Consider the following 12,514-nt stretch of genomic DNA (forward strand, 5'->3'; position numbering starts at 1 on the left):
GAAAAAAAAATCTGATGCTGCAGCCACATTTGATGGATTCCTAGTATGTGTAAGCTGCTTCAGAATGTCCTTTGGTCCAGCTGGGATAAACTGAGATCAACTCAGACAGACAGAAGTGTGCCACTTCCATTAGCCTTATAATGATGTACTTACCCAAACCCATGACAATTGTTTTACCCAAAGACAAACCGCTTTCTTTTCCAGGTGAAGGAGCTCAACCATGTTCTGGAAGCTGAGAAGTCGTGTCGAACGGACCTGGAGATGTACGTGGCCGTTCTGAACACGCAGAAGTCCGTCCTGCAGGAAGACGCTGAGAAACTGCGGAGGGAGCTTCACGAAGGTGCGCTCCAGAATCTGCGAAAGCTTCTCCCACTGTGGAAAGCTCACAGAGTTTTTAGTCGACTCTTGAGTAAACCGTAGACACACATACACCCTGGACAAAATATTTGTGTTGTCGCCCATCGAGTTCTGAATGCCAAAAATTAAGCCAGAAGTGTGTTGGACACATCTTTCAGAGGTAGCTCCGCCCACTTGCAAGGTTGATTGGGCAGGGCAAAGTAAAGGGAGTTTTGTTGAAGTCAAATAAAGTGCCCGTAAAAATGCAAAAGTTCCAGGGCTCCTTAAAATGAGGATGTTTTTCACACACATCTTGCTCTCTTCTGCCTCCAGTGGTCAATAGAGGAACTGAAAGATGTGCTGAGACGAGGCCAGTTCACCATCAATGCAGAGATTTCTGAGTTAGATTTGTGTTAGTTATGCGATCAGACGGAGGACGTGACACCCCCGTCTAGACAGAAGAAGCAGAAATCCTGACGTGTGGGGTAAAACTTCTCCGCTTCAAGCTCAGTTTGTGGACTGATCCCAACCTCCCGTCAGTGTTTGTTACCAAAGACTCACAACACACATTTTAGAAACATGACTCAGCACTTCTGCTTTTCATTAAGCTCCAGTTTTACAGCATTTTCTACTGTAGAAAGCACACGAGTGTAGCCTTCTCTGGGACGTCGTCACACCTGCAGCTCGTACCGTTTTCAGAGACTCTATGGTGACGTTTTTGACCGCAGCATTTAGACCCTGCTGTTTTTTTATATCGCTGTTTTCCACATCAACACAATTTAAAAAAAAGCTTCAGTTACAGAAACTGAAATGGTACCTTTTAAGATTGAAAGGGGCTAGCGCTTTGAGATTTTTCTTCTAAATGTAAAGCGCATTCTCTCTGAATAAAATGTATTGTTACTATTATTATTATGAGAGGAACAACGTCCGAATTTTTAGGTTTCCCGCCTTCTCTTTAGTTCAGGATTTAAGAATGAACCTCTGAGTCGTCTTTGACATCTCCTCTCTGTTCAGTCTGTCATAAACTGGAGCTGGAGCGGCAGCAGCACAACCAGCTGAAGCACACATGGCAGCGAGCAAACGACCAGTTCCTGGAGTCCCAGCGTCTTCTCATGAGGGACATGCAGAGGATCGAGAACGTGCTCTCCTCCGAACAGCTGCGGCAGGTGGAGGAGATGAAGAAGAAAGACCAGGTACGCACAAGCCGCCACGTTAATCAGTGAAGCCAAAGCCAAACCACCCTGGGGGAGGGAAGCGTGTGTCGAGGGCAGCGTCCGGGCGCTTTTATCAAAGCCTGTGACTCAGCTGGCAAAGCAGAAATAGACGAGGTTAGTCATCTCTCAGCTTTGTGGACGTCGGTGTAAATCCCTGTGGAAGGGTCCAGATGAGTGGTTGGGGCTGCAGGAGGAGGAGAATGTCTGCCGACAGTAATCTGAGGGGGAACAAATGAACGTCTGGTTGCAGCATCCCAGCCATAAAGCATCAGCAGGGAATGTTCTGATCCTGAGGAGCTCCTTCAGGGTTCTGGTCTCTGTTCTGGATCTGTTCTGATGCTCAAGGTTAAGATAATCACATATTCAAACGTGAAGGGGCTGAGTTTCTGCTGCGAGGTCACACTCAGTTCTCCTTCTTCACAAATCTTGACATTTTTAGATTTGCTGGTTTAATTTTGCAGTAATACGTAGTCTTTTTTTTATTAATTTCTATTATTAATAATGAAAGCTTGAGTATGCAGTATTTTACTCAATTTTTATGGAGAAATATTATCCCGCTGTTAAACTGCAGCAAAATCTTGCAATTTCACTTGAAAACATTAAATAAAAAAGCTATTTAATCGACCAAAACAGAAAAACAAATCTGTCAAGCCTGTTTCTGGATGTGAAATGAAGGTTGGTGTTTCACAAACAAAAATGGCATTTCGTTTTCATTTTTTACCTTCACCTCATGATAGTTAGACCTTTGGTACTGATTTAAGGTTAAAGACGTTTAATCCTCAGGTGACAACAACATAACAGAAATGATTTATGTTTAAAATGTTCATAGTAACCGGATCCCTTTACTGAAATGATCTTTTTCTGTCGAATCGTTCTTGCTGTGGTGTTCAACTCCACCTGAAGAAGAGCAGAAATACAATTAAAACCAACTGGATTAAACTGATCTGGGATCAAAGACGGCTTCAGATTTATGTTGTCCGGGTTTAGGGAAAACGCCATCTGATGCTTTTAAATGTGAAGGTTGAAATCAGAATGAAAGGGTTGTTCTTTAAATAAAAAAACGAGTTTTAAATTCTGTTTTTTTTTAAAATCATGTTAGGAAGAGGAAGAACGGCTGAGCCAGGTGAGGGACTTTCAGGAGGAAGATGGAGGAGACAACACGGAGCCGTTGGAGGACTACCTTGGAATGAGCGTGGAGGAGGTGAGGGCAGTGAGTGACATGACCCCACCCTGACCCGACAACGCAGCGGGCGCCGCTGTGCTTCCTTCATGTTTGCCTCTGAGGATCTCGCTCTGGAAATCTTCATCATGACTAACGCTCAGATGTTTGTTTTGTTGTCACTGGTTCTTAGCTTCAAAGTTAAAGGAAAGTTTTAGATGCAGGTGTGGATCAAACTAATCCTGATGTGTTTAGTCCTCGGAAAAGGCCGACAGGAACTGGACAGTTTCTGAACTGGTGTTGTTTATTTTACCTGGGGCTAAATATTTTAAATATTCTACAATTTTCCCTAAATGAGAGCTTATTCTGGATTAGATAGTCCTGTGTAACCTGTTTCAAAGTCGTGCCGTTCTACAGATAAGTCATATTAAGGAAAACGCGGAGTATTTGCTCATTTTATCTGAACTATTCTAGCAGGTATTTGCAGTGAATAGAAGCACAGGAGAACTTTCTGACTTTTTTTATCTTTTATCTGTTTGCTGAATCAAATCCTCCAAATTTTTGTAAGAACAGGATGTAAAATACTAAGATGCTTCATAGTTTTAAAAGTAAAATATTGTATCAATTAACCAGCGTAACAAATATTGTGGTGTTCTGTTTATGTGCAAACACCACAGAAAAAGTTTAGAGATTTGTATTCAGGCGTGTTTTTAATATTTTGTGATCATCTTTTGTTCAACCAGAACCTTTTAGCTTCAGGTGGTGTTGATTTGTTTCAGAATTTTAGGAGTTCATTGAAATTATTTTTTGTGTGTATTTGGGTTATGGATCTTCATTTTATCGTCTTCTTTTAGTGCAGAGGTTTCTGTTCTGCAGCTTTTTCTGCTCCTAAGTCTCTTATTTTCTGAAAAAAGCTGCAACCATCATGCCCGTCAAAGCTTTATTGTAAATGTAAAGTCTGCATGATGGTTGCTGGATCTCCAGCGGGTTGTGTGTGAACGTGTGGCTTAGAGTTTGATAGCTAAGTTTGGAAAACCCGAAGCCGGGATTTGATGTAAGGAAACGGTTCTGTTCTCCATCCTTCATCTTCCTCAGCGGCTCACCTCCTGTAGGAAGTCACAGTGGGACATTTTCTTCAGTAACACATTAGTAGAGACATTTTCCAACATGATCATAAACTCTCAGTAAAATATCTTTACCCCCTGAGCTGCAGTTACAGACGGTAGAATTGTACCAGTTGTCTTTTTTTTTTTTTTTTAGCAAAGAAATGCCTATTTTTACATTTATTTTAAATTTCACTCAAAGGTCTTGTGAAAGCCAGGCTAAAGCCTTCGTCTCAACTGCTCTGGCAGAGTGTAGTTTATGTGGATTTCCTACGTCCTACAGGCACTTGCATATCGGCATTTGCGTGCAGTCGGTAAGGAGCCAGCACTGGCTTAGAATGCAACGTAAGGACACCGTATGATGACATCACCCGTACGTCGTAAATGGCACGTTCCATTTTCATCCCTTTCCCTTGAGGTGGCCGTACAAGCCTCAAGGGAACTGAGCTCCCCTTATGATGCCGCCGCTCCTCTCTATGACCCTCGACGGTCCCAGAACACCCAAAAACCGGCAGGATCCATATTGGTTAATGCCTCTTACAGGTGCATATGACATTTCTTAGTTGTTGGTGAAAGTCTAGTTCAGTGAGAACAGCAGCATTAGTCTTGAAGCTGAATCCAGATTAACCCTTGTGCTATCTTAGATGACCCCACCCTTACATTGACGGGTTCTCCCTACCATGACAAAGGTGGATAAAGGTGGAAAGATTTCATGTAATCCATGGACACCAGTGAAGATCACAAATCATTGAAGAAAAAAGGTTCAGAGCTCTGTCTAGTGGGTCTAGATGACCCGACTCCCAATGGTAAAGTGCCTAGGATAGCACAAGGGATAAAAGATTCAGGATCAATTGAGTCTACCTTTACCCTTTTCTCCCTGCAGTACCATACCAACCACAGTACACATGGGTCTGTGCACTCATTGGACACTGAGGTGGTGGCGGGGAGCCCCTCTGACCCCTACAAGGACAACCTGCGGAGGGTCCAGTCCACCGACAGCCTCGGCTCCTCGCTGTCTTCCCAGCAGGCTCTCGGAGGTCACAACCACAAGGCCAAGTCTGCCAGCAACTTAGACGAGTCAGACTTTGGGCCCCTGGTTTCGGCGGAGTATGGGGCGACGGACAGTAGTTTTGGCGAAACCACGTCGGTCAGCTCGATCAAGTTAACGGCGAGCCACTTCCTGCTGACTAAAGACCAGGAGAAGGCAATCAAAGCCATGACGCCGGAGCAGGAGGAGACGGCGTCGCTGCTGTCCAGCATCTCTCAGGCCCCCGACGCCGCCTACCTACCGCCTGCAGGCTACCGGCTCGTCAGCGACACAGAGTGGAACCTGCTGCAGCAGGAGGTGCATAGAGACAGCTTAAATAGACCTTTAAAAGCTTATCCTTCAGGGGCCGCCGTACTGGATCATTAGTCTCCATTTCTTCAGTTTCCTCTGGCCCTTTAACTTTTTTTTTCTGCTTTAGTGCCATCTTTAGCATGCTTCTCACAATCTCTTTGAAAAAAAACCCAAAGTTTTAACTAAGTCTCCAAACTGTACTACTTGTGCTGTCTCATTATTCTACACAATTCTGCCCTTTTCTGTCAAATTAAACCTCTAAATTCATCCTAAATTCAGTCTCTTGCCCATACAATGGCAACTAGCCCCTTTTTAAAAAGCAAAACTAACTTTTTTGAAAGATAGACTAATTGTGTGCAGTTGGAATGTGTTGTTGCATGGTCAAATTGTGAATAATTGTTGTCTGGTGTTGGGAATGATCAGGTGAAGAACGCCGGCAGGAAACTGGGCCGCCGCTGTGACATGTGCTCCAACTACGAGAAGCAGCTGCAGGCCATTCAAGGCCAGGAGGCCGACACTCGAGACCAGGTTTTGTGCTGGAATTTAATATATAAACAAAAATATCTCCCAAGTAATTATTGAATTTAATTGTACTTTGATTTCTTAAAATTACATTGCGTTTCAAAGCAACCAACTTAGAAGATTGTTTTTTCCTCCAGGTAAAGAAGCTGCAGGTCATGCTTCGCCAGGCCAACGACCACCTGGACAGAACGATGATGGAGAAACAAAATTTGGAAGATTCTATCAATATGGGGAACGAGGAAAATGCTGCTAAGGTCTGGAAACGATAAAGATTTTATTAAATTTACAGAAAAATTCAGGAAAATCCCGCCTCTTTCTGTTCTGGCTGTGTGTTCACTGCATTCATAGGTTTACTGCATCTCCATTTTTACACATGCTTAAGTAAACACGAGTTTTCCCGCTCATCACCACCGTAGTAAACACTCTGATATTGTTAAAGTGTTGCCTAATCTCCACTTCAGAATCTGCTGGGATTACGTGAAATGGGTGATGAGTTAGCCCAAAGAATGTCAACACTGAAGCCAAAGCGTCGTTGTTAAAGGGTTAGAGAAAGCCGTGAAGAAACAAAAATCCTCAGCTTCTGTTTTGTGAAAAATAAACCGCATCCACTGCTACGAGGCACCTGTGGATCGTGTCGTCTTTCACAGGCACAAATGAAGTTTTAAAATACAAAGAAGGTGTGGTTTCGCTTTTTCTAAACAGTACGGTGGACACATTCACAAATATCATCAAGCTGCTTTTTTGACAGCAAACCGTGTTGTTCGCTGTACCGCCCCCTTGTGGCCTTGTGGCTTTTCAGAGTTTAGGGTAACATCAGCTGTTCCAAACATTCTCAGGAAGAAACACGCTAAATTTCAGATTCTGTTTTTGAGGGATGAGCAACCTTTGCAGAATCCTAGTTGGAGACACAGTTAACTCAGATTTTGATCTTTAAGTCTATTTTTTCTACAGGCTCTGGTCCTCTGAACACATTTTTCTGTATCTTTTGCATCCTGTCCTGCTGAAAACAGAATGACTGCCATTATCAGGTCTTTGCTGAGCTCGACGAGAAGGTGAATCGGGTCCATTCGTTCCACGAAAGTCTTCTTTTATGCGCAGACGTGAAAGCAGAGGCATTATCCGGTTACAGGGACGGAACACTGAGTGGTTCTGTCAAAGCTTTATGTAAAATAATCCTCTGGCTCCGAGCGGATGTCAGAACTACAGGAGGATGAGGTTTCTGAGCTTTCAATAAGCCACAAACATGGTTTTAGTTTAAAAGTCTGCCTCCTCCACGTACGGGTCCATCAGTCTTCTGTCTTTATTCTGCGGTGGCAGGTTGCCATGACAACAGAGACGTGATTTATGTTGTTTTTTTTTTCTTTTTTCAGGCAGGTCAGAGAAGAGTGGAGGTTCAAGGATCACAGCTCATTTATTATTATTTCTGTAGGTGTATTAACCAGTGAAGTCCTTCAGTGCTCTAAAATGATCATACTTTACCGTCTGAAAAGGATTAATGGCTGTCGTTAGGACGAAAAGGGTTATGTCTAAAGATTGCTTTAAAAAATAGGACACGACCTAAGTAAGTTCATACATCTTTTTAGGATGATAAAGACTAAACTCTTAAAAAAAAGTTGTAATATTTTAGTTTGTCGCAGCCAAGTGAAACAAAACTCACAACAGTGAATTAAAGGACAAGAGGATTTTATGAATTTCCTGACATAACATGGTTCATGTTTGTTTTTTTATTATTAGGTTTGGGTTAAAAGCCTTAGTCACAACTGTACTTACGGGGGGATACGGGCTGTCTGTGGGTGAAAAATGGGCAAACCTGTAGGGGGCACATTTTTTTCTAAGGCCATGTGAAACACAGGTGTGTCGTATGGAAATGTTGCTGTTCGTGTCATGCGTGCACGCTCCTTGTGTGCAGCTTTACTTAGAACGTGTAGTTTGTCCGGACATCCCACGGACGTCCTAAGGGCATTTATATATCACTTGCACACTCTGTGCGTGCTGCATTTGCTCGCGGTCAGTAAGGGGTCAGTACTCACACCTTACTAATGAGTAGAGTGTGGCCTAAGGACCCTTTTACACCAGTGCTAGAAAATGCAACTTGCCCCCTTTTTTATTTAATTATTTGTTTTCGCCTCTGTACTTCCTGCTTCTGTTTGGTGGACGAATACACCTCCTGTGCGTCTGCAGGCGCAGCAAGTATCTGGGCAAGATGTCCTTCGTGTCTAAAGATAAACGCTGGAGACAATCGCATCACTTGAAAAGAACCAACGCCACTCTCGCGGACAGCAACAGCAGGCGACATTAGTATGACTTAGACCGATTGTGGATACGACTGATGCAATGGTTGATCGCTAGGAAGGCTTTAGACACAAAGCCATCCATGCTGTGACTTACTCGAAAAGTCACCAAAATGTGCGCACACCTAGGACAAATGGAAAATGAATTTTCCACAAAGTAAACGTTACCCCCCCCCCCCCCCCCCCCAAGACGATGACATCACAGCGAGCAATCCCGTAAAAAAAAACGAGGAAAAAAAAATCGTGTATGGGGCCGGGAAAAAAATATTTCAAAATAGAGTTACGAAACCGAAACACACGCAAATTCGCAATTGTTGCGATTTAAGGTAGCTCGCACATTTTTTATCAGAATGTCGTGAAAATGAAATATGCAATTTCATGGCCCACGCTGAACAAAACGACGTAACATACAACAAGATTGATAAAGGAATGTGGCCGTGGTAAGCAAAAAACGGTCGCAAAGAAAAGTGCTGACTCGGCAAAAAAAAAAAAAAAGCTTCGAAATGTATTTACAATCTGCTAACGAAACTGATATAACCTTGTCGGGGATGTCTAAACAAAGTTTTGAAATCATTACGAGATGGCGACATGACCTAGGCAGCCATTTTGTGCCAAATCTGCAATTTCACCTTTTTGGCGTTTTTACACATGTAAAAATGAACTTTTTTCACGATTTTTCACGAAATTTACACACATGTTGCTAGCCTAAGTTTACAACTGCCTCTTAAGTTTTGTCTGCCTTTGACTTAAGGAAAAGGCCGCCATCTTGAATTCTTTATAAAAAGCACCTTCATTAGCGGATACAAACATAAACTTGTCGTTGGGATTTTATCAATCGTCTCAAAACGTCTTGGGCATCAATGGCAAGCTAGTGTGGAAACAATGTTGGAATAAGAAGTTGTAGATTTTGAATGGCTTGCGTGTGGCGAGCTAGCAAAAGTGGCGCACTGTTATGACTTCCATGTCTTTCAATGGAATACTGTGAAAATTCAATGCATGCATCTGGATACGGAATGTGGGCATGCTTAGCGATAAACCTCTGTTGCTAAGGACAACCAAAAGTTTACTTTTTCCGATTCATCTGAAACTGACGTGGATCTGTTTGTCATCCCATGGGGACAAAAACATAAAATGGTTGCTATGGAGATAAAATCCACAGAAAAGCCGCCATTTTGAAAGAAAGTGGATTTTCTATCAATTTATGACATGTAGCTCTTACCAGTGTTTTTCTGAGTGAGTTGATGATGCTGATTGCAATGCTAGCACTTTTAGCCACATTAGCATAACTAGTATAGTTAGCATAATTAGCATCTTAAGCAATGTGTTTTTCTGAGTCAGTTGATGATGCTGATCGCGATGGTTGCAGAACTAGCATAATAACTAGCATAGTTAGCATTTTTAGCATATGCAGTTTTGACTAGCCTTGATCAAAGGTGGGCGGTGATGGCGGCGGTGCTGCGTAGAGGTGGGCAGCGATAGCAGAAGTGGTCAGAGAGGCGGGGGCGAATTGCGCATTCGGGCCAAGCAATGCCGCTTGTGGCTTTTATTGGAAATATAAGCACAGTTCAAATTTGTTTTGTTTTACTTATTTAAGTGTTGCTTTTAAAGGAATAAAAGATGAATTGTGCTCCTGAGATTTTCTACTTTTTATGTGAAATATTACCAAATGCTGCGTATTAAACTGCAGCTTCAAACATTGAAACTTGATTTGAACTCAGAGCCATTTTAGGGAAATTGTGTTTTTATTGTGTCATGTTTTTATAAAAAAATTACTGGCAAATAATTAAACCAAGGACAGAAGCTGCAGAAAAGCAGATTTAATTGGCTGCATCATGCATTCTGCAGTGACGGACTTTTTTTTTTTCTACTCGTCCTACTGAGGTCTTGACAAAACAGAATTTTGTCAGTTCACACTTTTGGTTTAATTTTAGACCTTGCTCAGCTTTCGTGCTCAAATGCAGCGGCGTTGTGCATGTTTCTGCTGCACTGAGCTCAGCGCCAGCCTCCACCTCGACTCCAAACGCGATGGAGCTGCATTGGTCTGTGTTGAAATCTGCATTTTTCAACAAACCCCCTTCTGCTTCGTAGGTGTCCGCTCTCACGCAGAGAGTCCAGGAGTCCGAAACTCTGCTCTGCACACTCCAGCAGGCTTTCAGTGAGGCCAAGAGGAAAACTCAAGAGCAGATGGTGAGCAGCTCCTCTCACTCTGATGACACAAACATTAAAATTAACCCTGCGGCTGTCAGGCTTAGCTGCATTCAGATGCAGATTGAGGTAACGTGTTTGCTAGTGTTTTAATTTAGATAATTAAAGCTCGCTAGCATAAGCTGTCTGCACGTAGTTGTTGGGGCTTTTTTTCCATCACATGTCAAGAATCAGTCGAGGCTGGATGCTGCAGATCAGTTGGTAGTGGGCCACAAAGGTCAAAAAAACAAAAACACAGCCTACATTCTTCCGTTTTATTTATTTAAAAAAATAATCTGATTCTGAAGGAAGTTTTATTTAGAAAACTACTTGATTTTCTTGACATGTAACTGCTTCCTTAAAGCAACTGCACCGGCCGCTAAACTGAAACCTCCAAGCTAGCTAAGTTAACAAAAAAAACATACATATTTGGAAAGTTTCTTTTGGCTGAAAAGATCCAGCGAGAAGAAGAGCCTTTAAATAAAAGAAAATGATAAATAAATATGAAAAGAAAGCTGCATTTAACAGACAGAAACCAGTAGTCTTTACTCCAAACATTGAGACAGTTGTTCCCACAGACTATAATAATTATAATAATGCTGGATATTCAGCAACCAGCTGTCCAATATCATGAGGATGCTGCTTGTTGTGGATTCACGTTTCTTATTAGAAAATACCAGTTTCAGTGACTTTATACATTTTTATTTCGTCGTCAAACCCTTAAAGTTATGTCGTCTCATTTTTTTTTAGCTTCCACTTTGAAAGTAATGAGAAACAAATCAATAAGTGAACAAATAAAGTTAAAAACGACAGCATATTGTTTTTACAGGCGATGAAAATGCATTTTCCCCTCAATAGTTAAGGGAAACTGGAAGCTAAAACAGAAAAAAATCAGGCGCCCACTTCATCCTCCTAAATATTGTTTGACCTTAAACTGGTCTGAGGCCTGAAAAAGGACAGCTGCTTTTATTCAACTCACTTGCACAAATGAAAAATGGTAGTCCATCACTACAACACCGTTCACCTATTAGCTGTTTCGCAGGTTGTTGTTGTTTTTTTGCATTTTCTTTTTTCGTGCATTGTGCTCTGCGTCCTACGACGGAATTTTAGGGCCAGTTTACAAACAAAATGTTGTTTTTTAATCTCGACTTTAAAGTTGTACACTTACGAGAAAGAAGTGTTGAATTATGAGAGTAAAGTCGTAAATTTACAGCTTTAAATCTTGTAAATTCACGATTATAAAGCCGTAAATTTACTAGAAAAAAGTCATAGCTGTTAAATTATGATAATAAAGTCGTACATTTACGACTATTACAACGTGTTTGCCACTTTGTAAACACAAGGTTATGCAGTAGGCATGCAACATACAGTTTTGAACCGAGAATTGAGGCGTCTCTATTCAAAATCATAAAGAAAATGTCTAGAAAAGCTTCTGAGTCCTTAGTCATTTTTCTCTCGTGTATTTTCTACATATGTTCTCATTTAAAGCATTACAATCCAACAAGAAGTAAAAGATCATAGCTCTCATTCTGCTACTTATGGAATTAATATAAATGAAATAAACTGCATCATGCAATACGGAGAATATGACATGAGGAAGTTTGAGAGACAAAAATAAATCAATGACACTGACGCTGAGCACAATTCATGTGGCTTTGATTTACACATGACAGCCTTACAGATGTCGTAAAGTCGCATCAAGCAAACATTTTTCCCACTTCGAACAAGCAACGAGGCTCTGTATAAATAAAATGAGACCAAAAATGGGTAGTTTCCGTTTGCTTTTTTTCAGGTGGTGCTGGTGAAGTCCAGGGAGCAGGTGGCAGAGGAGCTGAGTCGCCTGCAGAGAGACAACGAGAGCCTGCAGGGAAAACACCGGCTGCACGTGGAGCTGCAGCAGCAGGAGGACTTCCAGATGCCCAACACTGTGCAGGTAACGCATTTCTGATTGTTGTCCTCTTTCTTACAGCTTTTTTCAAAAACTCGGTCTTCCATCAGCTGAAACTTTTTATCTCCCCCTTTTTTAAAGCGATTTCAGAACAGCAGCAAGTCATGCGGCATAATACTCTCAAGTTGTTTGCTGGTTTGGCTGTTGTTTTAGATGTACCTACTGTTTTTTAAAGAGGTGGGGAACGGAAAAGCTGTTGTGGTGACAATGTCTTGTTTCGAGGCTCCTCTGCAACTGGTAACTCGGCCCCTCCCTCAGACAGCTAAACCCAGACTCACTCATTCTGAAATGCGTGAACGGATAAAAATACCACTTTGGGGTTGTTTTTTGTGAGGTATTAACATTATAATAAACTTAACAGCTCAAAAAAGTTGATTTTTCATGATACAGGTCCTTTAATTCAATTCATTTTATTTAT

At 41.8% G+C, this 12,514-nt stretch overlaps 1 protein-coding gene across 1 annotated transcript in view; it reads left to right on the plus strand.

Moving 5' to 3' along the window:
• Positions 1-12,514, plus strand: part of rabep1 (rabaptin, RAB GTPase binding effector protein 1) — a 35,032-nt gene that overhangs the window by 10,339 nt on the left and 12,179 nt on the right. Inside the window, exons 6-13 of the mRNA XM_023962590.2 lie at positions 205-340; positions 1,351-1,529; positions 2,650-2,751; positions 4,696-5,157; positions 5,575-5,679; positions 5,811-5,927; positions 10,053-10,151; positions 11,941-12,081. Of these exons, the coding sequence (XP_023818358.1) occupies positions 205-340; positions 1,351-1,529; positions 2,650-2,751; positions 4,696-5,157; positions 5,575-5,679; positions 5,811-5,927; positions 10,053-10,151; positions 11,941-12,081 (1,341 nt within the window). The remainder of the gene's footprint in view (positions 1-204; positions 341-1,350; positions 1,530-2,649; positions 2,752-4,695; positions 5,158-5,574; positions 5,680-5,810; positions 5,928-10,052; positions 10,152-11,940; positions 12,082-12,514) is intronic.

This window comes from Oryzias latipes, chromosome 14 (assembly GCF_053564925.1).
Source record: "Oryzias latipes strain Hd-rR chromosome 14, Olatipes_Hd-rR_3.1".
NCBI classification, from domain to species: domain Eukaryota; kingdom Metazoa; phylum Chordata; class Actinopteri; order Beloniformes; family Adrianichthyidae; genus Oryzias; species Oryzias latipes.